Below are 25,091 nucleotides of genomic sequence, written 5' to 3'. Positions count from 1 at the left end.
AAATTGATAATAAATTATTTAACATTAAGCTAGTTAAAAAATGAAGTGCGGTTTGAAGCTGTAGTTCCCTGTGCATTTACTACAGCGAAGACATAAAGTTGATTTACCGGGTAACATAGTTATTTTGGGAAAATGATATTAGCATAAAGCGCAAGCTTCGTTTAATTCAATATTTTACTATTGAAAAGATAAGCTCAAAACATATTTTGAAAAGCACGTTAAATTATAAAATGTATTTTCTCCTTTAAGTATTTACGTATATTTGGTTAATGTTCCAAATTCATCAATCATTAATAGATCTCATAACATATCGATTTATTATCCTTGATCGAATACAACAAGTATACAATTGTCTTGCCAATTGAATTTCTTGCATGTGTATCTCGAGGTTGTCAAAGAAGTTTGAATATGCTGATTCTCGTTTATCTTTGTTTTCTGTCTTATAAAATGCGAACAACTGATGGCTATCTACAAAGGAAGACGGTTCATTTTAACGTAGAACAAGATAAAAGATTCACGTCACTTAAAGACAAGGCGTTGAGCACAATATCAGTAAAACAATGTGCTGTACACTGCCAAATAAATGGATGTTGTGCTGCTAGTTACCAGAACGATACAAACAAATGTTACATGAAAATTGTTGATTGTTTCTATCATACTAACTGGACGCTTAAATGGAATCTGATTGTTCCAAAATTGTAAGTGTTGACTTCTTGGTACTTTTTTGTGTGATTTTTTGTAAAATATGTTGTCCATTTTGCAATAATACAAATTTTAAAATGATAAATTGCTGCAAAAGGTGAGTTTCATTGAATACATCTTAACCCAAATATTTTTACTAAAAGCTAGGCTTGTAAAATTTATCCATATTTACAAAAATAGGCTTCTTTGATTTCCGAGGTTTTCTCCTTCTATCTTAAACATGGTCTCGTGAACATGCTATATGAATTATCTTTATTTCAAATATTTCAATGATATTTACCAACAGGAAATGAAAAGTAAATTACAAGAAAGCTATGTTTATAATTTTGAAATTTCAAGCTCACAAAATGTAATTACACTTATACTAAGACAATTATAAAATTGGAAACAATTTCTTTACTGCTAAAATATAAAACAAATTCAAAAGGAATCATTTTGAATGTAGATGTCTCATTTGCGTGTAGAATACAAAACAAAGTGAAATTAGCTATGTTTTAATCAATCTCATAAAAGAAATGTTTAGTTTACTTGTCATAAGTCATTCTGTGTTTTCACTGATTTTATTTCACACTAGGATCATTCCAAACGATCACTCACCTTTACTAAAGTTAACGGCATTAAAGTCAAATGATACTTCAAATTAAAAAAAAAGTTTTACTATTAAACAAGTGTGTATTTACTTATTTGTAAAAGAAAATTCTTTATCTTATCTAAATCTACAGAAATGTACTGCTATTGAATTATTGTCTTCCTGTACTCTTATTCGCCAATAGCTTGTTCGTATGCAGTGACATTAACCTTGAGACCTCTTGTTGGAACTTCGGCAACCACACAGCTCAAGTGCAAGGGAAAAACCGTGACGAATGAAAATGTAAACATACGTGCACTGGAAGGTAGATAGTGTTAACTGATTCTGAAAGAAAACATTTATTACACCAAATTATTTAACAACTGTTATGACAAAGTTTAATTAGCAATTGGAAACGTATAGAAAATATATATATATAAAATAACATCGCTCAATCAACTCACTCACGTGCTTCATGATTCTGTGTTGATTGTTTATCAAGTTCACGATCGGTAAACTTTGGCAATAAAACCCGAAAGTTAATTAGCAGCTAGCGTTCTCGGTCAATCACCCCTGAATGAAATTTTGATAAATTGTAAAGAAATAGTTTTGGAAGTTTGTACCATAAAAATGGGTACATGTTTCATACCACTTCATATGTAAATTAGACATTTCTTGCAATTGAATATTTACTTAAATTTTATCAAACATGGATATGCTTACCAGTCAGATCAGATTTTAGATAAATGCATGCTATATAACATCTCCTTGAATATTTAAATTTTATCACTCACTGCTGTTGCTTAATTTTCAGGCATGAGGCAAGTTTTAAGGACGTTTCCTACTTTAACAATAAGAAATAGACTGCTTTGACAATGATAATATAAGAAAAATTACGAAGCAGTAATCATTAAAATTTAAAGTCATATGAAATTTCAAATTAAAAAAAAGTTGAATATGTTTTATATACTTGAATGGCTAAGTTTTACTATAAGACAAGTGTACGTGAACTTTCTTGTAAAAGAAAATCCTTTAATTATCGAAATCTTCATAAATGTACTACTATTCAATTATTGTCTTCCCGTACACTAATTCGCCGATATTTTTCCGTATGCATGACCTTAACTAGAAGACCTATCGTTAGAATTTCGGCCACCGCACAGCGCAAGTGCGAGGGGAAAACTGTGATGAAATAATGTAAACAAACGTGCACTAGAAGGTAAATAGTAATATCTGATTCTTATGGGACAAATTGGAACGTATGGAAAATATTTAAAAAAATGTCATGGTTCTATCAATTCGCTTATTTGTCACGTGCTCCACATGCTCTGTGTTGATTGTTTATCAATTTCACGATCCGGTAAACTTCGACAACAAACTCGAAAGTTAATTAGCTTGCGATCAACAATCACTGAATGAAATATTTTTTGTCGATGATAAGTTATAGATTCGTGATAAATATTTAAAAAACGTGCAAGTAGGACTTAGCTTAGTATATATACATGGATCTGTTCAATAATTTCGATAACATTAAAATTATAAGAAACTCGTTTCATATTACTTTAATACAAATCCTCTGAAAGCAGTTCATGTACATTAACAAAATGCTTCATTTCACAATGTCAAATTATGAATCTCAGTTAAAAATGACACGTTGATAAAAAGGAAAATGGGAGTGATGCATGTAGCTTATATTCATTATCAAAGAATACATTTATATTTAATATATTTTACAAAGTTATAAAACCAAACAAATTGGGGTAAAAAAAAATATTAGAGATATATTTAAATGATTTAGATGTTTTATATGCAGCGATGCAGCGATACATGATTTTTCTCAAGTAAATTTAACTCTCCACAAAAAAAAAACTCTCCACAAAAAAAAAATATTTTACGTCTCTCATCAAACCAGTCTGATATATTGCTGTGTTTTATATGCATATACAACCAAGTTTCTCGTTGATAAGAGCTCATTAATTGTAAGGGAACTCTGCATGCTGTACGAGAAAACGGTTTACACAGTTATATTGGTACCGGATTCTGAATAACATCTTATCAATTCATTGACAAACTAACATGTATTAACGATATCTTGAAAATACTCTGTGGTTTATTGCTTGGCGGGTGAAACAAACACAGGGGAAAAAACTGCACAATCACAACACTCGATTTCACTTTTCTTCTGAGCTTTCGTTTTGTGATTTCATCTGGAGTTTCTGTTAGTGAAATCTTGTTCTATGTCCTGGATGCATATTCATTTATAAATGCAGCGTAGACTTTCTTTTACAAGAAGAAAAAATGTTGTTAACACGTAAATGCTATTACTTCAATATGAAAAGCGCAGTGCTGATTTGCATTCTTAAGAAGAATTATCCTGAATTATCTGATTTTAATTAGTTACGCCGTTTGTAATTATTTCAAAGGACTTCCTTCTCTATTGACAGTTTAAAGACGATTTTTTGTTCATATTGCTTCGTCTTCCTAAAAAAAATCATTGTTTTGCAATAGAATTCAAATCGAAGAAATTCTTACAATGTAAGACTATAGCATTCGAAATTTACAATGTCTTTTATGTTGAGAAAGTATCCACACGTAGACTTTGATAAATTCAAATACAAAAGCATCAGTAGAAAATCATTATTAATCCTATTTGAAAATGACAAATTAAAGATTACTTAAAAACCCACAATTAACAAAATGAGTTGAATCTGCAAATTATTATCTCAAATCGTTGTGAGATTAGCATATAGAACCAATTCCTAAAGAATAAGTCATGCCAATACAGAATTATTGATATCCGTTGAGTTAAAAGTAGAAATAAAGTATAAAATAATATCTGATTTCGAATAAACACGGGCTTGTGTATTATTATAATATTTAATGATTAAAATAATCATTTTATCCAAATAAGAAAATCATTTTGTAATATACAACCTGTTGTCAATTTGGTGTGTTTGTTTCTGATAACTATAAGACTGACTTAGTCAACATAATTTTGACTTCTATATAATTCTAGAGTGTTTATTTTACTCGTCGTTCAAGAAGCATTACATAATTCACTATATATAATTAGTTACGCCGTTTGTAATTATTTCCAAGGTTTATATGATCCGTTCATCCTATTTTGACTCTTTCAAAATTCAAGAATCTAGCCTAAATTCAGGTAAATTATATGGCCTTCCAAATACCGTTTCGATTCCTAACATCACTGACGAGATATTTATTGTCGAAATCCGGGTATGGTGTACAAACTTTTGCACCTCATGTTTGCGGTATACCATCTTTTCCGCAAGTTTTTTGTTTTCTGTTTGGTATTAATTTAATAATAAGATCTGTTTTGTTACATCTTGTGATCCGTTTATTTGGCAATCGCCAATGGCAGTCAGCAGGGTTTAAGAACATCAGTTGTTCGACCTGCTAGTCAAATGCGTTTTGTTAAAATATACTTTTTCACTCATTTGGTGTTTTGGAAAATGTTGTTTGTGCTGTATTTAGACCCATCTACCAAGAAATTTGTTTTGCATGCACACGTATAAAAATTGCGGTTTTTATCCAACGCAATCATAGGTTTGAACGTTGTTTTCAATTTAGACTTGTTTATATTTTTTCGTTTGGGCTTATATTATATTTGCCTTCGGGTTTATATGATCCGTTCATCCTATTTTGACTCTTTCAAAATTCAAGAGTCTATCCTAAATTGAGGTAAATTATATGGCCTTCCAAATACCGTTTCGATTCCTAACATCACTGAAGAGACATTTATTGTCGAAATCCGGATATGGTGTACAAGTTTTTGCACCTCATGTTTGCTGTATACCATCTTTTCCGCAAGTTTATTGTTTTCTGTTTGGTAATAATTTAATAATAAGATCTGTTTTGTTACATCTTGTGATCCGTTTATTTGGCAATCGCCAATGGCAGTCAGCAGGGTTTAAGAACATCAGTTGTTCGACCTGCTAGTCAAATGCGTTTTGTTAAAATATACTTTTTCACTCATTTGGTCTTTTGGAAAATGTTGTTTGTGCTGTAGTTAGACCCATCTACCAAGAAATTTGTTTTGCATGCACACGTATAAAAATTGCGGTTTTTATCCAACGCAATCATAGGTTTGAACGTTGTTTTCAATTTAGACTTGTTTATATTTTTTCGTTTGGGCTTGTATTATATTTGCCTTCGGGTTTATATGATCCGTTCATCCTATTTTGACTCTTTCAAAATTCAAGAGTCTATCCTAAATTGAGGTAAATTATATGGCCTTCCAAATACCGTTTCGATTCCTAACATCACTGAAGAGACATTTATTGTCGAAATCCGGATATGGTGTACAAATTTTTGCACCTCATGTTTGCGGTATACCATTTTTAATTAGATCTGTTTTGTTACATCTTGTGATCCGTTTATTTGGCAATCGCCAATGGCAGTCAGCAGGGTTTAAGAACATCAGTTGTTCGACCTGCTAGTCAAATGCGTTTTGTTAAAATATACTTTTTCACTCATTTGGTCTTTTGGAAAATGTTGTTTGTGCTGTATTTAGACCCATCTACCAAGAAATTTGTTTTGCATGCAAACGTATAAAAAATGCAGTTTTTATCCAACGCAATCATAGGTTTGAACGTTGTTTTCAATTTAGACTTATTTATATTTTTTCGTTTGGGCTTGTATTATATTTGCCTTCGGGTTTATATGATCCGTTCATCCTATTTTGACTCTTTCAAAATTCAAGAGTCTATCCTAAATTGAGGTAAATTATATGGCCTTCCAAATACCGTTTCGATTCCTAACATCACTGAAGAGACATTTATTGTCGAAATCCGGATATGGTGTACAAGTTTTTGCACCTCATGTTTGCGGTATACCATCTTTTCCGCAAGTTTATTTTTTTCTGTTTGGTAATAATTTTATAATAAGATCTGTTTTGTTACATCTTGTGATCCGTTTAGTTGGCAATCGCCAATGGCAGTCAGCAGGGTTTAAGAACATCAGTTGTTCGACCTGCTAGTCAAATGCGTTTTGTTAAAATATACTTTTTCACTCATTTGGTGTTTTGGAAAATGTTGTTTGTGCTGTATTTAGACCCATCTACCAAGAAATTTGTTTTGCATGCACACGTATAAAAATTGCGGTTTTTATCCAACGCAATCATAGGTTTGAACGTTGTTTTCAATTTAGACTTGTTTATATTTTTTCGTTTGGGCTTGTATTGTATTTGCCTTCGGGTTTATATGATCCGTTCATCCTATTTTGACTCTTTCAAAATTCAAGAGTCTATCCTAAATTGAGGTAAATTATATGGCCTTCCAAATACCGTTTCGATTCCTTACATCACTGAAGAGACATTTATTGTCGAAATCCGGATATGGTGTACAAATTTTTGCACCTCATGTTTGCGGTATACCATTTTTAATTAGATCTGTTTTGTTACATCTTGTGATCCGTTTATTTGGCAATCGCCAATGGCAGTCAGCAGGGTTTAAGAACATCAGTTGTTCGACCTGCTAGTCAAATGTGTTTTGTTAAAATATACTTTTTCACTCATTTGGTCTTTTGGAAAATGTTGTTTGTGCTGTATTTAGACCCATCTACCAAGAAATTTGTTTTGCATGCAAACGTATAAAAATTGCAGTTTTTATCCAACGCAATCATAGGTTTGAACGTTGTTTTCAATTTAGACTTATTTATATTTTTTCGTTTGGGCTTGTATTATATTTGCCTTCGGGTTTATATGATCCGTTCATCCTATTTTGACTCTTTCAAAATTCAAGAGTCTATCCTAAATTGAGGTAAATTATATGGCCTTCCAAATACCGTTTCGATTCCTAACATCACTGAAGAGACATTTATTGTCGAAATCCGGATATGGTGTACAAGTTTTTGCACCTCATGTTTGCGGTATACCATCTTTTCCGCAAGTTTATTTTTTTCTGTTTGGTAATAATTTTATAATAAGATCTGTTTTGTTACATCTTGTGATCCGTTTAGTTGGCAATCGCCAATGGCAGTCAGCAGGGTTTAAGAACATCAGTTGTTCGACCTGCTAGTCAAATGCGTTTTGTTAAAATATACTTTTTCACTCATTTGGTGTTTTGGAAAATGTTGTTTGTGCTGTATTTAGACCCATCTACCAAGAAATTTGTTTTGCATGCACACGTATAAAAATTGCGGTTTTTATCCAACGCAATCATAGGTTTGAACGTTGTTTTCAATTTAGACTTGTTTATATTTTTTCGTTTGGGCTTGTATTATATTTGCCTTCGGGTTTATATGATCCGTTCATCCTATTTTGACTCTTTCAAAATTCAAGAGTCTATCCTAAATTGAGGTAAATTATATGGCCTTCCAAATACCGTTTCGATTCCTAACATCACTGAAGAGACATTTATTGTCGAAATCCGGATATGGTGTACAAATTTTTGCACCTCATGTTTGCGGTATACCATTTTTAATTTTATCTGTTTTGTTAAATCTTGTGATCCGTTTATTTGGCAATCGCCAATGGCAGTCAGCAGGGTTTAAGAACATCAGTTGTTCGACCTGCTAGTCAAATGCGTTTTGTTAAAATATACTTTTTCACTCATTTGGTCTTTTGGAAAATGTTGTTTGTGCTGTATTTAGACCCATCTTCCAAGAAATTTGTTTTGCATGCACACGTATAAAAGTTGCGGTTTTTATCCAACGCAATCATAGGTTTGAACGTTGTTTTCAATTTAGACTTGTTTATATTTTTTCGTTTGGGCTTGTATTATATTTGCCTTCGGGTTTATATGATCCGTTCATCCTATTTTGACTCTTTCAAAATTCAAGAGTCTATCCTAAATTGAGGTAAATTATATGGCCTTCCAAATACCGTTTCGATTCCTAACATCACTGAAGAGATATTTATTGTCGAAATCCGGATATGGTGTACAAATTTTTGCACCTCATGTTTGCGGTATACCATTTTTAATTAGATCTGTTTTGTTACATCTTGTGATCCGTTTATTTGGCAATCGCCAATGGCAGTCAGCAGGGTTTAAGAACATCAGTTGTTCGACCTGCTAGTCAAATGCGTTTTGTTAAAATATACTTTTTCACTCATTTGGTCTTTTGGAAAATGTTTTTTGTGCTGTATTTAGACCCATCTACCAAGAAATTTGTTTTGCATGCACACGTATAAAAATTGCGGTTTTTATCCAACGCAATCATAGGTTTGAACGTTGTTTTCAATTTAGACTTGTTTATATTTTTTCGTTTGGGCTTGTATTATATTTGCCTTCGGGTTTATATGATCCGTTCATCCTATTTTGACTCTTTCAAAATTCAAGAGTCTATCCTAAATTGAGGTAAATTATATGGCCTTCCAAATACCGTTTCGATTCCTAACATCACTGAAGAGACATTTATTGTCGAAATCCGGATATGGTGTACAAATTTTTGCACCTCATGTTTGCGGTATACCATCTTTTCCGCAAGTTTATTGTTTTCTGTTTGGTAATAATTTAATAATAAGATCTGTTTTGTTACATCTTGTGATCCGTTTATTTGGCAATCGCCAATGGCAGTCAGCAGGGTTTAAGAACATCAGTTGTTCGACCTGCTAGTCAAATGCGTTTTGTTAAAATATACTTTTTGACTCATTTGGTCATTTGGAAAATGTTGTTTGTGCTGTAGTTAGACCCATCTACCAAGAAATTTGTTTTGCATGCACACGTATAAAAATTGCGGTTTTTATCCAACGCAATCATAGGTTTGAACGTTGTTTTCAATTTAGACTTGTTTATATTTTTTCGGTTGGGCTTGTATTATATTTGCCTTCGGGTTTATATGATCCGTTCATCCTATTTTGACTCTTTCAAAATTCAAGAGTCTATCCTAAATTGAGGTAAATTATATGGCCTTCCAAATACCGTTTCGATTCCTTACATCACTGAAGAGACATTTATTGTCGAAATCCGGATATGGTGTACAAATTTTTGCACCTCATGTTTTTGCACCTCATGTTTGCGGTATACCATTTTTAATTAAATCTGTTTTGTTACATCTTGTGATCCGTTTATTTGGCAATCGCCAATGGCAGTCAGCAGGGTTTAAGAACATCAGTTGTTCGACCTGCTAGTCAAATGCGTTTTGTTAAAATATACTTTTTCACTCATTTGGTCTTTTGGAAACTGTTGTTTGTGCTGTATTTAGACCCATCTACCAAGAAATTTGTTTTGCATGCACACGTATAAAAATTGCGGTTTTTATCCAACGCAATCATAGGTTTGAACGTTGTTTTCAATTTAGACTTGTTTATATTTTTTCGTTTGGGCTTGTATTATATTTGCCTTCGGGTTTATATGATCCGTTCATCCTATTTTGACTCTTTCAAAATTCAAGAGTCTATCCTAAATTGAGGTAAATTATATGGCCTTCCAAATACCGTTTCCATTTCCTAACATCACTGAAGAGACATTTATTGTCGAAATCCGGATATGGTGTACAAACTTTTGCACCTCATGTTTGCGGTATACCATTTTTAATAAGATCTGTTTTGTTACATCTTGTGATCCGTTTATTTGGCAATCGCCAATGGCAGTCAGCAGGGTTTAAGAACATCAGTTGTTCGACCTGCTAGTCAAATGCGTTTTGTTAAAATATACTTTTTCACTCATTTGGTCTTTTGGAATGTTGTTTGTGCTGTATTTAGACCCATCTACCAAGAAATTTGTATTGCATGCACACGTATAAAAATTGCGGTTTTTATCCAACGCAATCATAGGTTTGAACGTTGTTTTCAATTTAGACTTGTTTATATTTTTTTGTTTGGGCTTGTATTATATTTGCCTTCGGGTTTATATGATCCGTTCATCCTATTTTGACTCTTTCAAAATTCAAGAGTCTATCCTAAATTGAGGTAAATTATATGGCCTTCCAAATACCGTTTCGATTCCTAACATAACTGAAGAGACATTTATTGTCGAAATCCGGATATGGTGTACAAATTTTTGCACCTCATGTTTGCGGTATACCATCTTTTCCGCAAGTTTATTGTTTTCTGTTTGGTAATAATTTAATAATAAGATCTGTTTTGTTACATCTTGTGATCCGTTTATTTGGCAATCGCCAATGACAGTCAGCAGGGTTTAAGAACATCAGTTGTTCGACCTGCTAGTCAAATGCGTTTTGTTAAAATATACTTTTTCACTCATTTGGTCTTTTGGAAAATGTTGTTTGTGCTGTATTTAGACCCATCTACCAAGAAATTTGTTTTGCATGCACACGTATAAAAATTGCGCTTTTTATCCAACGCAATCATAGGTTTGAACGTTGTTTTCAATTTAGACTTGTTTTTATTTTTTCGTTTGGGCTTGTATTATATTTGCCTTCGGGTTTATATGATCCGTTCATCCTATTTTGACTCTTTCAAAATTCAAGAGTCTATCCTAAATTGAGGTAAATTATATGGCCTTCCAAATACCGTTTCGATTCCTAACATCACTGAAGAGACATTTATTGTCGAAATACGGATATGGTGTACAAATTTTTGCACCTCATGTTTGCGGTATACCATCTTTTCCGCAAGTTTATTGTTTTCTGTTTGATAATAATTTAATAATAAGATCTGTTTTGTTACATCTTGTGATCCGTTTATTTGGCAATCGCCAATGGCAGTCAGCAGGGTTTAAGAACATCAGTTGTTCGACCTGCTAGTCAAATGCGTTTTGTTAAAATATACTTTTTCACTCATTTGGTATTTGGAAAATGTTGTTTGTGCTGTATTTAGACCCATCTACCAAGAAATTTGTTTTGCATGCACACTTATAAAAATTGCGGTTTTTATCCAACGCAATCATAGGTTTGAACGTTGTTTTTAATTTAGACTTGTTTATATTTTTTCGTTTGTGCTTGTATTATATTTGCCTTCGGGTTTATATGATCCGTTCATCCTATTTTGACTCTTTCAAAATTCAAGAGTCTATCCTAAATTGAGGTAAATTATATGGCCTTCCAAATAACGTTTCGATTCCTAACATCACTGAAGAGACATTTATTGTCGAAATCCGGATATGGTGTACAAATTTTTGCACCTCATGTTTGCGGTATACCATTTTTAATAAGATCTGTTTTGTTACATCTTGTGACCCGTTTATTTTGCAATCGCCAATGGCAGTCAGCAGGGTTTAAGAACATCAGTTGTTCGACCTGCTAGTCAAATGCGTTTTGTTAAAATATACTTTTTCACTCATTTGGTCTTTTGGAAAATGTTGTTTGTGCTGTATTTAGACCCATCTACCAAGAAATTTGTTTTGCATGCACACGTATAAAAATTGCGGTTTTTATCCAACGCAATCATAGGTTTGAACGTTGTTTTCAATTTAGGCTTGTTTATATTTTTTCGTTTGGGCTTGTATTATATTTGCCTTCGGGTTTATATGATCCATTCATCCTATTTTGACTCTTTCAAAATTCAAGAGTCTATCCTAAATTGAGGTAATTTATATATGGCCTTCCAAATACCGTTTCGATTCCTAACATCACTGAAGAGACATTTATTGTCGAAATCCGGATATGGTGTACAAATTTTTGCACCTCATGTTTGCGGTATACCATCTTTTCCGCAAGTTTATTGTTTGCTGTTTGGTAATAATTTAATAATAAGATCTGTTTTGTTACATCTTGTGATCCGTTTATTTGGCAATCGCCAATGGCAGTCAGCAGGGTTTAAGAACATCAGTTGTTCGACCTGCTAGTCAAATGCGTTTTGTTAAAATATACTTTTTCACTCATTTTGTAATTTGGAAAATGTTGTTTGTGCTGTATTTAGACCCATCTACCAAGAAATTTGTTATGCATGCACACGTATAAAAATTGCGGTTTTTATCCAACGCAATCATTGGTTTGAACGTTGTTTTCAATTTAGACTTGTTTATATTTTTTCGTTTGGGCTTGTATTATATTTGCCTTCGGGTTTATATGATCCGTTCATCCTATTTTGACTCTTTCAAAATTCAAGAGTCTATCCTAAATTGAGGTAAATTATATGGCCTTCCAAATACCGTTTCGATTCCTAACATCACTGAAGAGACATTTATTGTCGAAATCCGGATATGGTGTACAAATTTTTGCACCTCATGTTTGCGGTATACCATCTTTTCCGCAAGTTTATTGTTTTCTGTTTGGTAATAATTTAATAATAAGATCTGTTTTGTTACATCTTGTGATCCGTTTATTTGGCAATTGTCAATGGCAGTCAGCAGGGTTTAGGAACATCAGTTGTTCGACCTGCTAGTCAAATGCGTTTTGTTAAAATATACTTTTTCACTCATTTGGTCTTTTGGAAAATGTTGTTTGTGCTGTATTTAGACCCATCTATCAAGAAATTTGTTTTGCATGCACACGTATAAAAATTGCGGTTTTTATCCAACGCAATCATAGGTTTGAACGTTGTTTTCAATTTAGACTTGTTTATTTTTTTTCGTTTGGGCTTGTATTATATTTGCCTTCGGGTTTATATGATCCGTTCATCCTATTATGACTCTTTCAAAATTCAAGAGTCTATCCTAAATTGAGGTAATTTATATATGGCCTTCCAAATACCGTTTCGATTCCTAACATCACTGAAGAGACATTTATTGTCGAAATCCGGATATGGTATACAAATTTTTGCACCTCATGTTTGCGGTATACCATCTTTTCCGCAAGTTTATTGTTTTCTGTTTGGTACTAATTTAATAAAAAGATCTGTTTTGTTACATCTTGTGATCCGTTTATTTGGCAATCGCCAATGGCAGTCACCAGGGTTTAGGAACATCAGTTGTTCGACCTGCTAGTCAAATGCGTTTTGTTAAAATATACTTTTTCACTCATTTGGTCTTTTGGAAAATGTTGTTTGTGCTGTATTTAGATCCATCTACCAAGAAATTTGTTTTGCATGCACACGTATAAAAATTGCGGTTTTTATCCAACGCAATCATAGGTTTGAACGTTGTTTTCAATTTAGACTTGTTTATATAGATATATATATATACAATAGTTCTGTATCGTCTTTAGTCGAACTTTAAAAAAAAATAATCTGAAGCTAGAAAAACATTTAACGAAATGACTAAAATATTTTTTGCTTTATGCTTAAAAAATGCTCATATTGTAGTGTTATAGGTTGAGTGCTCTTTCTTTATAACATGAATTATCGATATCATAGTTTAACATTATTTTTATTCTATCAAAATTAAATCTGCATATGGTTCTAGAGTGTTATATTGTCAAATAATCATATCGTAATGAACAACTTTTTAATAGTTTCTCTGATAAATTAAAGAGAAAAAATATTTGTTGTTATAACATGAGTGCTTACCAAATAAATAATATGATATAAAATCAGTAAAATCACTGTTCTCCTATATTATTTTAGTAAAAAGGTGCTTATAGAAGATACAAAATCGTGGGAAGATGCAAAGGTAAGTACCTGCCTTTGAAACATGACTTATTTAGCAAAGATGACCTTAGATGAATTTAGCTATTTTTAGCTTCTTTGATATATTTAGAAATTATCAAGAAACTAGTGTTCTAACTCACTCAGGCAAAGTAGACATTAGGTTGAATTTTGATATTCTTTTAATGTCCCTCTTTGGTCATATACATGTAGCTCCTCAAGTTTTAAAGTATTTATACAACATGACGTTGACTTTCGAATGTTTGGTCAAGTTTGGAGAAGGTTGATCAGAAAGCGTCTGATGCACCAAATTTATAAAATGTTATTTTCATTTTCAATGACTTCGATCTAAGATTTTAGTTTATGTTCCATTTCTTAAATTGTCAATTGTTGATTCATAATATTATATTTCTGCATTACCTCATTCGTTCAGTGTATCATTTATCAAATCTCTCGATAAAGAACTTATTTTGTTTATCTCCCATAGTCTTATATTTTATAGTAACGAAAAGTTTGGAAAATTTTAACAGAGCGTTTCGAAGTACAAGACAATAAATAATTTTGATTTAGGAAATTTCTGGATAATTCAATCATTCCAATACAATTTAATATTCTACTAGTTTACATGCATGTATATAGCTTTGTTTATTTCGTCAGATCTCGACACGGTTCTAAATGAAAAGACAATTTGTCGTATGTCACGAGATTCAACGTTCTATTCATACTTCTTATAAGAAAAATCCGTTTTACCGCTAACCCCAAAATATTTCAACTTACAGATTTAAGTCCATAATGAACATTATATATTTTCTTTGAATTCTAATGAACATCCTCGCTACAGGATTTTCCGATGAGATTTGTTGTATATGTATAACTCTTACGGGTCTCCAAGCAATAGCAAAAACAAAGGGTTGAAGAGAAGTTTGGAAAACATAAAACTGTCTATTTTCAGAAAGTATCATCAGCCCAGTAGTCAGCACTATTGTGTTGGCATAACATATCATTGATACGTTCATTTTTTGTAAATATATTGTTTTTTATCATTAATGTTGAATTATTCGATACATTAAGTTTTTTCTATCCCAGGTATAGATTGCTTTAGCCTTATTTCAAAAATATTTTAGGGAATTTTCGGTTTTTTATGCTCTTCAACTTCGTATTTGATTTGGCCTTTAAACTGTTTGAATTCGATAATCTCTAACGAGTCATCTGTTGACGGAACGCGCGTCTTGAGTACAGAACTATAAAGCTTAGTCTAGTATTTTTGGTTCGTTTTTATAACCTCCGGGTCGATGAAACTGCCGGTGGACGTTTCTTCCCCGAGGGTATCACCAGCCCAGGAGTCAGCTCTTTTGTGTTGACATGAACTATCATTGATAAATTATATTCATTTTTGTAAATTTATTGTTTATAAAATGTTGAATCGTTTGAAAAACTAAAGTATTTCTACCTCAGATATAGACTGCTTTAGTCTTATTTGGCACAACTTTTGGGAATTTTCGGGTTTTCATGCTCTTCAACTTCGTATTTGATTTGGGCTTCAAACTGTTTTAATTTGATAGTAAAGGGTGGGTCATAAGTAGGCGATCGCATGGCTTTCGTACAAAACTATAAGCCTGGCTATCTTTGAAGATTTATTTCAATCAGTATAATTATGCAAATACTCACTCCATAAGGACATGGGATTAGACTGGTTCAGAGGAATCCGTGTCTTAATATTTAATGGAGTTTCATTTTTTCTTAAGAGGCTTAAAAGAGTGTAAACAACATTATTTTTAAAAAATAATGTCAGTATATCAATCCCTTTCTATAGTATTAATGGGAAAATGCCCTAAGACCCACAGAGCTAGATCTGACTATTTTTTATAGTTCTTTAAACCTCATGGGATGACTGTAGTAACGAAATATATAGCAATTCGTTCGCATCTCCCACCAAACAGTAAAACCACATGCTAAAGAGGGTCATCCAATTGACTTTTTGGGATGTATAAATAAGCAGCCACGTCCAGTCGGAATGGAGAAATTAATTTCGATGCCTCGTGTAGGGATAGTGACTCGCTTACTGCACGATAAACCTTTGCAAGAACTCTTTAAAGGTCCGTGGTGATCTGTTCTCTTTAAAAGATAACCTCCTTTTCCAATTGCAGTCGAAATCCCATCCTTTTACTGGGTCGGCCCACTTTGTAGAACTAAACTATTGGATTTATTGAAAACATTTTCTCGTTCTGACTATGCAGGAAATAGTTGCTATCGAACGTTAAGGATGATTGCTACTCTGTTTCAAAATAACCAGCTTTGTAAAAGACTGTTATAAATTGATAGTATATATATAACTAAACTAAAAAAGCATAAAAAAATGCAAGGTTTCTGTCCTTGTGTTTGAGATATAAGCCATTGCTAATTTGGCGGGAAATGATTCTCTCTAAGTTTTTCTTACAATTAACATTGGCACAAATTATATCTGACTGTAGCGATTTTAGTTTTGATAGTTTAATTTCTAATTGCGTAACATGTCTTTATATGAATACTTTCAGTTTAAATTACATTTCAATAGGGTACCGCTTGCTATTTTTTTATTTGTTATACAAGTTCACCGTCCGGCATTTCTTTAGAACCGCCAGGTACCCCATCTTTGCAACCGTCGGGGTACCGCCTGTAATTTGATATATAAGGGGATGCGAGAGAGATCGGAGAGAGATGTTAGTTAGTGAGATAGTTATCAGTTAGATAAAGAGTGAGAGATAAAAGGAATATTTTCATTACAGCAATTGTTCAGTATTATTATGTTAAACTGGTGTATAATTTATAACAGATTACATTGTGAAATTTATTCAAGACTTTGTGCTGTGCTTTGTTCTCTTTGTGCTATTTCAACATGGATTTTACGAAACTGACGCTACCAAATAAAACACATAGACGAACAAGAATCCATATAAAACGACACGCTACAAATGGTGGCAGCGGTGGGATAGCCACACACAAAGTTTGATATATTCGAAATGAAGATAATTGTTGGAATATCAGTGAGACTTAAACTATTTGACTACATGTTATGATTTTCAGTTCAAATTGTGCTTTAGTATTAATGGTGATGGATCGAAATAGAACTGACTATAACGTTTATCCAATGGATTTTACTAACGTTGGAGAAGAGCAGACTGTTTCTGGAGAACAAAACTTCAGCAATAGAAGACCTTATGCACCAGGATTATTTTCACCAACTAAAGAATATCAAGGGGTACCTAATTCCATTCCAAGGACACCGGGAGATTCCAGAACCGCACACCAGACGGTCCCTGTGACCCCATTTCCAACGCTGCCGACAACTAACATATGGGGTGGTTTCGACGGTAGCAATAATTGGAAGGATGAATCTTCTTATTTCGAGCACACCGATGTCTAATATGAACCAGAGACAACAAATTGCCAACATAGCCGGACTTGATCATAATTGGAAGAAATTCGTTCTTAGATGGATTTGGTTTATCTTAAGCTTGATACTTGTGATCGGATGGTGTTCTGTCACATATCCTTTCCATGACATTGTATGTTGGCTGCAGCAAAATGTTATTTTATTTTTGATTACTCTGCTGATAACATTTCTAGTTTTGGTAATTGTAAAATTATTTATAGATGAAACCTCGAGACGTTTGGAACATTTTGACAACCAAAAAGAAGACAGAAGAAAGACAGCAGATACCGTACGTCAGAAATTGAACTTCGACTTGGACATTCCACATTTTAGAGACAATGTAAAGACTGTCCCTGTGAACTCATCATCACCTTTTCAAGTTAATAGATCCGAAGTTCAGGTAAAGAGAACATTTAGTGGCAGTTGCGATGATGTATTAGCAGACTTTTTACGTTACTTTGAAAACATTGCGACACTTAATGCGTGGAGTGAAGAGAGAAAAAGGTGAGTGTTCTTTATTACGTTAAGAGGACAGGCAGAAACATACGTGCACGGAATTTCTTCAGATATCCAAATGAGATGGGAGAGTTTAATAAATAAGATGGAGTTACAGTTTGGACATTCAAACATGAAAAAAAGCTATCTTGCAGAGGCAAAACTAAGAAGAAGGAAACCTGGTGAATCGTTTAGAGAGTTGGGTTCATCTATAGAAGACTTATACAGGCGCGCATACCCATCTCATCCAGAACTTGTCCAGGAAAATAGTATCAGGTCGTTTCTTGACGCTTGCGGCGAGTCAGAGTAGTTCCGCATGTTCATAAGGCAAACTAAGCCTAAGATACTTCAGGAAGCTGTCTCGAGCGCCATGCAAGAAGAATGTATACGAATTAATGTAGGAAATGTGAATAAGGTTAACAGGAGATATAATGTATATACAGTAGAAAAAGAAAGTGATGTCCAAGAACCAAATTTAAAGAAGAACAGTTTTCAGAAAGTTCAATGAACAACCGAAGATATCAAAACAAAAGAAATAGACATTGTACGAATTATGGGAAAAAAGGTCACACAAGAGAATACTGTTGGGGTACGATACACATGACCAACCATAACATGCCAAACGGTACCAGATAAGAACACCGGAAGACCGGAAATAAACGAACACTTAAAACAAAAACAATCAGCGAAATGTGACGAAATTTAACTTTATATGCGTGTGAAAGTGTACGTATAAACATTGACTTGAGTTGAGCTATATTTAGCTTGTGTAGTGGTCAGTTAATCTATTTTTAAAACAATAGTAGTAGTAGACTAGTTTTGTTCCCTTCAATGAAATAGGAATTTAAATTGCTAGTTGGGGAGGGGTTAGCGATTTTAGTTTTTGTAGTTGAATTTCTAATTGAGTAACATGTCTTTATATGAATACTTTCAGTTTAAATTAAATTTCAAAAGGGTACAGCCCGCTTTTTTTTTTATTTGAACGGTGTCTAAGTTGTATAAGTTCACCGTCCGGTATCTCTTTAGAACCGCCAGGTACCCCATCTTTGGAACCGTCGGGGTACCGCCTGTAATTTGGTATATAAGGGGATGCGAGAGATATCGGAGAGAGATGTTAGTTAGTGAGATAGTTATCAGTTAGAAAAAGAGGGAACGATAAAAGTAATATTTTCATTAACAATTGTTCAATATTATTATGTTAAACTGGTGTATAATTTATAACAGATTACAATGTGAAATTTATGCAAGACTTTGTGTTGTGCTTTGGTTCTCTTTGTGCTATTTCAACATGGATTTTACGAAACTGACGCTACCCAATAAAACACATAGACGAACAAGAATCCATATAAAACGACACGGTACATGACTAATTAAAAAGTCAAAAACAAGACAATCAAACATCCTTTAGCAACACAAAATAATCAATCAATGAAATTGTTTATTTTTATGTGTTCTTGAAGAATGCAAAAAACAAAAGATGCGTACACTCTTCTTCATGGATAGGAAGGGAGGTAATCCGTTGCATCACATATATTCTATATGATAGACTATGGTCCTTTGTTCACAAGCTTAAATCGTATAAGACTTTATAATCGCATGACTATAATCATACATGAATCGTGTTAAAACTAGTAGACACGAATGTAATAAAGGTCTTTATGGATTTATTTGTCTCATTGGCAAAAGTACCACATCTCCTTATTTTCATATCAATATTTTGTAGAAAAAACCTTCATAAACGTCTTGGGATATTATACTGTCTTAGAAATAGTAATTTTTAACTTTCAGTGACAAAGACATAGGTATCATTTTGACAAGTAAAAATGCTAACTGTTTCTACAAAGTAGAATATTATGACAGTTTACCTTACTTTGAAAGGAGTATTAATCACTGCATGTATGTTCAATGTATTTTTATTGTCTTTACAGAATCATTGTGTTACCATAGGCGGTAATCTTGCTGAGGTGAAAGGTACACCAGAACATGAATACATCCTGAACTTGTTATCAGGTAAATATTATTTCTTCAGTTTCAGAAAACAGAAAAGTACATCAAATCAGAAGACGAAATTGAGATTATTTTAGAATATTAAAGATTCTTATGTCTAAATAGTATCAGTCACATTGTCGGTGTCGATGTGGTTTGACATACTTCTTACCTTACACAATTATTATGGAATATGGTTTCCTTTTGTCAGCGTTGGATACTGAGGCGGGAGCAAATACTAAGTACTAGTATTGTTAATGCATCGTCACGAAATGATGGATCCGTCTGACATTCAAACTAATGGTTACAATGGGATTTATGCTTTATTTAGTATTATTGTTATTTTTTACGTAATCATTTGATAATTCATTGGGCCATGCTTTACATTGGCTAGAGGTATAGGGGGAGGGTTGAGATCTCACAAAACATGTTTAACCCCGCCGCATTTTTGCGCCTGTCCCAAGTCAGGAGCCTCTGACCTTTGTTAGTCTTGTATGTTTTTTAATTTAAGTTCATTTATATGTTTTGGAGTTTAGTGTGGCGTCAATTTTCACTGAACCAGTACAGAATTTTATTTAGGGGCCAGCTGAGGACCACCTCCGGTTGCGGGATTTTCTCGCTGCGTTGAAGACCCATTGGTGGCCTTCGACTGTTGTCTGCTCTTTGGTCGGGTTGTTGTCTCTTTGACATATTCCCCATTTCCATTCTTTATTTTATTTAAATTCGAAATAATTTAAAATCTCAGATTAAACATCTTATCGGTGTATATAACAAATTTAAAAATAATATTCTTGAGTGTACACGCGATGTGTTTTTTTTTCTGTTTTTGTTTTTGTTTTTTTATTCTGGTATACGTACCATTTTACAAATTCAACTTCCTGATTTTTTTTCTTTCAAAACATAGCTTACTTAACCATGTTTATCTTTAGGAACAAGCAGTCTTTATGTCTGGATCGGCGGTCATCACCATATTGATTCAGGAAAATGGATATGGAATACAACGTCCGATGAGATTTTGGTCCCTCATAAAGAATGGCCATGGGAAAAATCAAGACCAGACAACCATGGAGGAAACCAACATTGCTTGACTTACTGTCACTTCCAAGGACTAGGGTATCTCTGGGATGATCGTGAATGTACGAGAACAAACAGTTTTATTTGCGATTTGTGAATATGCGAGAAGTGATTGGACAATAACATTATATATGTTGTAAACATTCAATTTATATAAAAAAAAATATATTAACCAATGTTTTTTTCATATTTCTTAGCTATTGATATTACATAACATAAAATTTGATATCGGTTCAAATCGTTTCTAAATATTAATCTATAAATTTTAATGTACGGTTTCGTCCGTCTACAGTATACAATACCATAAGATGGCAACTTTAATCATATTTCAACATTGATTTAGATTTAAGCGCTCTTTGTCGAAGTAACAAAGAACATATGAATTTCTTTTTAATGTATGGAAATTAGTATAGTACGCCTTAAATTTCTTGATTTCAAATAAAATGTTGTCAAGAATATGACCAAGGGAGAGACAGGGTTGACGCAGGACGATTGTCCTTACATATAGAGTCGTCACTTACCGCTAGGGTACAATGACGGGAGATAATAAAGCTGCCTAATTTCCTGGCCATAATTTTCTTGCGTTAGGTCGCGTAACATGCCATTGACAAAGAGTCGTCTAGGAAAGTAGTGTGTGTAAAGGGGGAAACATAGATGGATAATAAGCTACATATGAGTATATTTTTGCAAAATGTTTAAGAAAATTATATAGGAAACACTAAAAAAAAAGACTAGTCGTAGAGTGACATTGATATGCTTAGATAAGTAACATAAGGATATTTTGCAACTATTCCACCTTAATGAACAATTTAACTGACATATCAATATATATCAAAAAAAAGTTTTGACCGCGTAAGAAACCGGACCAAACCGATGCTTATATTTTTTTTCAAGGGTGGAAAAATTACTTAAATCACTTTTTGATTATAATTCTTGTTAACACAAATCTCTTTGTTGTTACTGTGCTATAATCTCGATAATGCTAAGGTGTGCATTAACTACCTCAGATATACTGCACAGTTCAAATGTACAAGTGTTTCTCATTTCTTGGAACATTTATTTGATATTTTGTGTACAGCGTTTATCTTATATCTGTGTTTCAAAGTCAGACAAGATTATTATAAACTTTGTTTGCCATTTCTTAAAATATTTAAAAATATCCAAATTATTGAAATCTGATTTGGATTAGTGTCGTACGAAATGGAATTGATTACGACTTTTTGTCTCGCCTTGACGGAGTCAAAAAGCGACACATAGCTATGCTGTTGTCGGCGTCGGCGGCGGTCGCGTCAACAATGTATTAGTTTGTGATTAGGTCTAGTTTAAGGAGAACCACTAGTGGTTGGTCAATGATATTTGGTATGCAGTTGAATTAGCACTGGCACATCTCATTTCCATAGAGATTATTTGGCCCTGCCCCCTCAGTCATGGTCTATTGACTTTGAAACCTTTGCTTAGTTTACATGTATTAGTTTGTGATTAGGTCAGTTTATGGGAAACCACTAGTGGTAAATCAATGATATTTGGTATGCAGTTGTATAAGCATTGGCATATCTCATTTCCATGGAGATTATTTGGCTCCACCTCCTCAGTCAAGGTCTATTGACTTTAAAACTTTTGCCTAGTTTACATGTATTAGTGTGTGATTAGGTCAGTTCAAGGGGAACCATTAGTGGTAAGCCAATGTTAATTGGTATGCAATTGTATAAGCATTAGCACATTTCATTTTCATGGAGAATATTTGGTCCCGCCCCTTCAAGGTCTATTGACTTTGAAACTTTTGCTTAGTTTACATGTATTAGTTTGTGATTAGATCAGTTGAAGATGAACCGCCAATGTTAAGTCAATGATATTTGGTATGCAAATCTATTGGCATTTGCAAGTCTCATTTCCATTGAGATTATATAGCCCCACTCCCTCATCATGGTTCATTGACTCTGAAACTTTTACATAGTTTACAAGTCAATGTTTGCGTTAATGTTTGTTGAAAGGGAACGACTTATGATAAGTCTATGGTATTTGGTATGCAGTTGTATTAGCATTGGCACATCTAATTTCCATGGAGATTGTTTTGCCATGTACCTTCAGTCATGGTTCATTGACTTTGAATATTTGCATAGCTTACATGTTAAAGTATTGCTATTTTAATTTCAACATTTGCATTATCAAAAGTACAAAAAGGCGAGACATATCTCTGTGTTAACAGTTTATTACATATTAATTCCATTTTCGGAACTATTTTAGGGATCGAGTTTAATGAGGTTTATATTCAAATAGGGGGGAAATATACTAGTAAGTTGGAGATCAATCAGACTTCGTTTACATTCGACATGTCTTCAAAATTAATACAGTTGAAAAATTGTGGGGGAGGGGGAAAGTTAAATATTAAAAAGTAAAACGTCTTTAGTTGTAGTTTACTTATAAGTTATACATTTATCTCTCTTCGAATAATCTTCCTCTAAGCATATTCTTTAGGGAAAGAAAAGCAATTAATCTATACTCAATAGCACTTTCAGTTATGATTTGTCAAAAACCGATTTGAAAGTACTTCAAACGGAACTAAAATGTAGAAAATGTGAGTTATATGTCAATAAGACAGCAATCAAACGACAATAACCATCTAAGGACATCTAGAGGGTGGCATACAGTGTTCAATAATAGACAGATGTCTACACAATATGTCCAGTTCTAAATCGTCACGAATTTATATAAAAATTGTGAATAAATTGAACAGAAACTATAAAAGATATGCCATTAAAACGGAATTCTCCAAATAATGTAACAATTTGGGAGGAAGCCTGAATATCAAAAAAAAAATTAAATATTATTAATTCAAAAGTTACCAACATTTTACTACTTATAAAGGCATATTTCCCGCTGAAGCTTTTTTTATGGAGATAACTGAATGAGCATACAAAAAAGAAATGCACGATAGTTAATTAAGAACAATAACAGACAATTCCCTTTGCATGTAAGTTTTTTGTTATTAAGAAGAGTTACAGGTACAACTTCTGGGTTAAAATGAAGTAATTATTTACATAGGCGACAATGGTAGGCTTTTTGGGTTCTGCGTTTTCACTATAAAAGATCCGTAAAAAAAACTGTAAAAGTCTTAAATTTTCAACACCTTTGGGTGTGAATAGAACTACAAAACACATATGGTGCCGCAGCTTTATTGATAGAAAAATGGCATTTTAAAGGGTACTCTATAGTTCCGGAATGGTACGAATTAAGAACACCTCATGCTTAATCTAGCACAGAAAATGTTGCTCATCACAGAGAGTTTCCTCCAAATTTCTCGCTATTTCTACAACAATAGCCAACACTCATTTCTCACTATTTCAATTTTGTTTTCTAATTAACAGGGCGCCAGAAAATAAATTTATTTTACCTAGTATTATCTTAGATGTTATGTATATATCTTTATTCTGTCAAACCTTTGCAATTACAATGGTATACAGACACTACATGACATCAATAGATACAGACATAAATACATGTATGCACAGAGCAAAATATGTACACTATTTACAATTATACTGATTGTATTTAGCCAGGAGAGCACACATGAGAATATATATCTAATCAAGGTACACAGCTTTCTTAATTTAGATTTTTTGGTTAGATTTATAAGTTCCTTAAATATCAATATATTTGAGCGAGATACATACTTTTTATCAATATATGTTTTTCTTTTTATTGACATATCTTGACACTTCATAATATAATGAAACTCATCTCCAAGATCTTTTGAATTACACAATTTACAAGTTCGTCTATCTCTCTGAATATTTGTCCATCTCCCTATCTCAATAGGCAATTTATGGTTGATGGTTATAAATTTGCATAAAGTGTAAATATCGCCAAATTCTAAAATATGTAAATAGTTCTCAAAGCCAAAAGTATCCTTAAAATTGCGATAATTTAATGTCTTCAAACATGCTTGCACATTTAAAAACCATGTTTGTTGAAACTGATCTTGGAGTGATCTTCTGATGGTACTCTTTAACCAAATGTCACTTATTATACATGTTTGAGATAACCAAAAAAAAGATAGTCCCGTTTCATTAAAAAAAGATTTTGACTACCTGATTTAACCAACTAAAATTTATATCATTTTCATTTGACAGCTTACACAGTAGTTTTTAAATGGTAGCTGATAATTTAGTTGGTTTTCTACATACTAGTTTCACCCAAAATAATATATTTTAATATCTAAATGTATGGGATATCGTTTTGAAGCTTTTTCTGCTATGTGTTTTCTACAATATTTGAATGTGCCATTTCGGGAAAAATAGATCCCAAGATAGTTAAATTCTTGAACGAGTTATCATATGTAAAACTAAGATTTCTGGGTTGTCTACCTTTACTTACAATTACAGTTTTTGTTTTTTCAACATTAACTTTCATTTCAAGACATTACAATATGACTGGAATTTATCAAGCAACAATTTAAGGTTCTTGGC

The 25,091-nt window shown here is 32.9% G+C and overlaps 1 protein-coding gene across 1 annotated transcript; it reads left to right on the top strand.

The window, feature by feature from the left end:
- Positions 1 to 431: 431 nt before the first annotated feature.
- Positions 432 to 20,730, top strand: LOC127728143 (C-type lectin galactose-binding isoform-like). The gene is made up of 4 exons (XM_052235386.1): positions 432 to 698; positions 13,638 to 13,683; positions 19,494 to 19,575; positions 20,481 to 20,730. The coding sequence occupies exons 1-4, from the start codon at positions 448 to 450 to the stop codon at positions 20,720 to 20,722; spliced, it is 621 nt and encodes a 206-aa protein (XP_052091346.1). The 5' UTR covers positions 432 to 447; the 3' UTR covers positions 20,723 to 20,730.
- Positions 20,731 to 25,091: the final 4,361 nt, after the last annotated feature.

Source organism: Mytilus californianus, unplaced genomic scaffold (genome assembly GCF_021869535.1).
Source record: "Mytilus californianus isolate M0D057914Y unplaced genomic scaffold, xbMytCali1.0.p SCAF_2, whole genome shotgun sequence".
NCBI classification, from domain to species: Eukaryota; Metazoa; Mollusca; class Bivalvia; order Mytilida; family Mytilidae; genus Mytilus; species Mytilus californianus.
This window is presented reverse-complemented; position numbering and strand designations above follow the sequence as displayed.

Bases quoted from the DNA above. Each gene is read 5' to 3' on its own strand.
- LOC127728143 (XM_052235386.1), top strand. From the start codon at position 448: ATGCGAACAACTGATGGCTATCTACAAAGGAAGACGGTTCATTTTAAC. The intron at 13,684-19,493 runs GTAAGTACCTGC...TTGTCTTTACAG, and splicing joins AATCGTGGGAAGATGCAAAG to AATCATTGTGTTACCATAGG. The intron at 19,576-20,480 runs GTAAATATTATT...GTTTATCTTTAG, and splicing joins CATCCTGAACTTGTTATCAG to GAACAAGCAGTCTTTATGTC.